This window comes from Oryzias latipes, chromosome 7 (genome assembly GCF_053564925.1).
Source record: "Oryzias latipes strain Hd-rR chromosome 7, Olatipes_Hd-rR_3.1".
NCBI lineage: Eukaryota > Metazoa > Chordata > Actinopteri > Beloniformes > Adrianichthyidae > Oryzias > Oryzias latipes.
The window spans coordinates 26,147,274-26,152,245 of NC_136243.1; the positions used below are offsets into that span (position 1 = coordinate 26,147,274).

A 4,972-nucleotide genomic window follows, 5' to 3' on the forward strand; every position below is an offset into this window, starting at 1 on the left:
AAGGAAGCTGTTGAAGCGTCGCTGGCAGCGGGGTTTCGGTGTGTCATTTACTGGCGGTGTCATCTGCAGGGCACTCACTCTGCTGGATGAAAGTGAGAGGGTAAATACCTCAATTAACGAAACGGTTCCAACCGTAGAATAAACCCGAGGGTTAAAAACCCTCACAAGCGCTTCTCAAGAATAACAAAAACTTCCAAACTGTTTGTGATTTATTTTCAAAACCCTGTTGGATGATAAAATAATATCCATACACGAAGAAATAAGTCTTTTGTTTGTTCATCTGCGGCTGTATTAGCGATTTACGCACCGAGGACGCGCTGGCGGAGTATTAAATATAAGGAGGACGTTTTGACCGCTGGTCACCAGCCTGTAATCTAATCTGGAGCGCAGGGACCCCAAGCGCGCCAGAAGCTTCTGACACACGGCAGAGCAAAGCCGCCTGACTGCACGCAGGAACCCTGCCCTCAGTTCCGATGGGCTTACACCTTTAGGGATTTAAAAAAACAAACAGAAGGGTTTCTCTTTTTTAACACAGATCTGCACATAAATCAATATACCTATCAGCACAAATTGGCCCTTTGGCTTTTTAAAGTCCTAATGAAGTTCCGAATCTTCCCTGACCTGCAATATTTCCCCCTGACTGTTGCGCTTAAGAGCAGGTCCCCTCCTTTTATAGGGCTGTAGGCCCGCTGGGAGTGAAACTGAACAATTGATGCACAAAGGAAAGCGAGGATCCTTCCATATTCTCCTTTCACTGAGGAAATCTGTTAGTGACATTAACCCCTGCGCGTAATTCCCAGGCTCATGAATAGGATTTAAGACTTCTTAAAGCTCCCGCTGCATACAGGATGAGACCCCTTTCAAACTTTTAATTACCTTTACTTCAATCATAAAAACACATCCCCTTTTGGAGCAAATGAGCAGGCAGATGTGAGGAATTCCCGCCAAACTGTAGATAAAGAAGGACCTTGGGGTTTATTTTCTAGCGTTGCTGAGAAAGTCATTAAAAATCATAACAAGGCAGTAAGGATTTAAAAAAATGTATGTTTTATTCAAAGAACGGGCTTTTCCCCAAACTTTCTTTTCAACGCAAAACAATACAGAATATAAAACACAGCTTTGGTTTAACAGTCAATACCACCTCTGTACAAAACTAAACCTTTTCATAAAAGTACTTCATAAGAAAAGTTTCCTGCTGATCTTTAATCTACATCTTTACCACCGACCCCCAAATGTTGGAGATAAAGGCGAAAGTCTGTTCCATACAACGAAACATGGACAACTGCTGCTGGAGAAGTTGCGGGTTCTTCCCCCCCGCAACGGCTGAACGCATCGGTCCCAAACGTGGACACCTTACGCACAGATTCCTCTGAGTCTCTTTCTGCTACCAGGGCCGCCACACCGGCTCGCTGCTCTCTGAGCCGGTGCTCACCCCCACCGGGCTGACCGCCTGTGACCCCCCGGAGAAGGAGGTCATGCCGTGGACCGGGGACGTGGCGGTGGGCGCTGAGCTGCCGTGCACCGGGCTTGCGTTGACAGCGACAGGCACCCCCGCGTTTGTGTAAAGGGGAATGACCGGGGCCGTGGCGGAGCCGAAGGCGGGGTTAGGGATCAAAAAGGCGAACTGTCCATCGGGAGCAGGGACGAGCTGGAAGCCGCCGAAGACTTTGGGGGACACGGCTTCGGCGGGGCTGAGCTTGGAGGCCATGGCCGCGCCGCCGATGGGCAGAGAGGACGGGAGCTGCACGTGGAGCGGCTGAGCCAGGTGCGCCGGCTGGGACGGAGTCTGCTGGGGGTAGTTCATGGACATCATCTGACTCATGCAGCTGGACAGGTGGCTGAGGAGCCTCGACCTGACTTCCGTGTTCACCCCCTCAGAGGTGGACAGGAAGCGGGTGACCTCGTTCATGCACTCGTTGAATCCGGCTCTGTATTTGCTCAGGACCGAGGCGTCAGCTGAGAGCGCTGCTGGCGGGAAACACGGCGAAAGAGGAGACGTTTAGTGACGTTTCTGTCGCTTCTGAAGATCATTCGATTCCGAGCAGAACTTACCGCTCATCTGCACGCGCTGCAGGTTCCTCAGGTGCTTCACAGTCATCTCCAGGATGTCTGCTTTTTCCAGCTTGGAGTGTCTGGAGCTCTGCGGGAGATGATAGCATCAGTTAAATCCAGGAACTTTGGAACTGCTCTCAAAGAAAGATCAGATTGGAGTTGTTTGCTTTTTAACGTACATCTTTCTTAAGTGCGTCTAAGATAAGAGTCTTCAGCTGTCCCAAACTTTCGTTGATTCTCGCTCTCCGGCGTTTTTCCATGATGGGTTTGGAAGACTGGGAGGGGGAAAAAAGAAAACATAAATATATGGTGGATACCTTGGAAATAAATAGAAATCATCAGAAAAAACTTGTAAGTCCTTACTTTTCGATGCTCGCTGGCATTCTTGGGTTTGTCCGGTGTGTGTGATCCGTTCGCGGGCGCTCCAGCAATCGGAGATGCCGTCTGCTTTTCCATGGAGTCAGCCGGCATTATTGATCCACGCAGGTAGAAAAATTAAAAGACGTAAAGAATTAAATCCTCTGCGGAAGCGCGGGGCAAAGCAAATCACTGCAGAGCAAGGAGAGTCGTCTTCCTCCGTCTGGCTATCACTGTGCTGTCATGTGAGGACGGGAGCGCGCACCTCACCGCGCACAGCAGCTCTCCACATCTGCCGCCGACACACGCCGCTGCGGTTCTTATAGACGCCTCGCGTGCTCCCAGTTCGTGTGAAACCCTCTCTGCATTCTTTCCCACACTCGCTTCAGCCAATGGCAGGCAGGCCTCACCCTTTGGGCGCGGGGCAGGCAGCTGATTGGACAACACCCTCGCGGGCCGTCAGTCACGCGCTGCTCAATCAGCCCTGCAGGGACAAACAACAAAGCTGAGCGCGCGGCGACCGAGCCCGGCCACGTCGGGCTGTTAAGTGATAAAACTGGGAATTCCAAGACCCGTGCTTCCTAATTTTTTACATTTTTCCACGAAAACCCTGTAATATGTGTGTGTTCGTGCACGAGAACCATGCAGCTAGATTCTTCTTTCAATAAAACGATGAAATCTGCGCGTAAATGACTTTATCTCTCTGAAATGTTTAATCATTTCACCTCTTGTGTGACATGTTCTGCAAAGAATCAGATATAGAAATTCACAGAATCCTTAGACTAGCGCAAACCCACGTTTTGATCTATTTTAAGACTCGTCTTGTCTTGGTCCTCAGAGGAGGAGACAGCTGTCACGGCACGCGAGGCGGCGCGCAACGGCACGCACCAAGCCAATGGCATGCAGCCACTTTATGCAAATGCTCCACCGCGCGCTGGGATTGGCTGCGCCGCCAACCCGCTGTCAATCATCCGAAAGCGGGAGCTGCTCAAACAAGAAGGGATGAGGGGGGTGCACATCTGTCCGCGTGCCATTCGCGTCCAGTGTCCTCCAGTCTGCAGCGAGCACGTGCCAAAACTTGCAGATTACAATTTGCGCACTAGAATGATCGCAAGAAGGAAAAATCTTTAAACCATGAAATGAACACATTTTCTAGTAGGTATGGATCTCTGCAGCCGATTTACACTTTTTAACTTTTTAAATTTAATATAAAGTTTTTCTTTTGGCTATTTTACACAGAAAAAACAGATAATTTTGATGAAATATCAGAATAATTCAAAGTTAGAAGTAACGCACCCTGGATGAATCCATTATTGTTTATGTAGTGAGGGGGAAAGACCAAAAAGCTGCCTTAACGAAATAAAGAAACATTAAAAAAAATAGAAACCATTAAACTGAACTTGTGTAAACAATAGTGAAAAGGGGGGAAACGGCGCCACCTAGTGTAAAAGTCCGCCTCCCCAAAGTGTGTCAATTTGTTGTGTTTTTTATTGAACATATCACAACACTAACATACAATCTGTCGCAGAGGATAATGGCATAACATTACATCATATGGCGGTACAAAGAGCATAATACACATTTCTTGATGACCAAAATTACAAAATAAAATTAGGAACCAAAAAAGATACAGGAAATCTAAACAGCCAATAATTTCTAGTCATCATTTTAACCCAATCTTTGTAATTAACCAAGATTAGGCTATGTTTCTATCTAAGTGTGTTGATGCCTTTAGCTACCCTTTTTTTTAAAGATGTTTAGCATTTTAATTTGTTTTTTGTCATACGCAACCGTTCTGTAAGTTCTACATTACACTTTCAAATGTAACAAAGTTACAGTTTGCTATTTTAACCCGTGTGTTATCCTAGGCACTTTAACATTGGGAGTTGGGTCATCTAGACCCACTAGACAGTGCTCTGAACCTTTTTTCTTCAATGATTTGTGAACCTCACTGGTGTCCATGGATTACATGAAATCTTTCCACCTTTATCCACCTTTGTCATGGTAGGGAGAACACGTCAATGTAAGGATGGGGTCATCTAAGATAGCTCAAGGGTTAAACTAATAACTAAAAAAAAAGATGAACAAGCAGTGAAGGTTTTCTTTTCTCACTTTTTTGATAAATGACCACAAGGTGGCGCCTTCGTTGTCCCTCAAACGAAGATGAAGCAGAACGAGATGCCTGTAACTTCATTTTGAAAAGCATATCTCATCACTTATTCTGACACAAACTAAAAAGTAAATCAAAAAATTATACATTTCTTCAACTCAAAGAAAAGTGCATCTGTAAACAAAAGAGACAAGATGATTTATTGAATAAAAACAGTTATGCAAATAATAAAGTAAAACCTGTGACAAAGGCATTAAGGTCTCATTGTTATATAAAAAAAATCTCTGCATTGCCTCGTAAAACCTATAATCATTGTTTTTTAGGCTTAATTGTAACAGTGACACATCAAAAAATTAAAAAGAAACATTTCTCAAAAGTTTTGCTGCTCATTATGAAGGAGAATTTACTGAAATAGAAGCTATTTATATTTGACCAATTTTTAAACAGCACAAT

At 45.4% G+C, this 4,972-nt stretch overlaps 1 protein-coding gene across 3 annotated transcripts; it reads right to left on the reverse strand.

Moving 5' to 3' along the window:
• Positions 1 to 1,024: 1,024 nt before the first annotated feature.
• Positions 1,025 to 2,745, reverse strand: her9 (hairy-related 9). Of its 3 annotated transcripts, none has more exons than XM_011476732.3 (4): positions 2,416 to 2,745; positions 2,232 to 2,327; positions 2,053 to 2,140; positions 1,025 to 1,968 (listed from the first exon to the last, which is right to left on the reverse strand). In XM_011476732.3, the coding sequence occupies exons 1-4, from the start codon at positions 2,521 to 2,523 to the stop codon at positions 1,385 to 1,387; spliced, it is 876 nt and encodes a 291-aa protein (XP_011475034.1). In that variant the 5' UTR covers positions 2,524 to 2,745; the 3' UTR covers positions 1,025 to 1,384.
• Between the last annotated feature and the right edge of the window lie 2,227 nt (positions 2,746 to 4,972).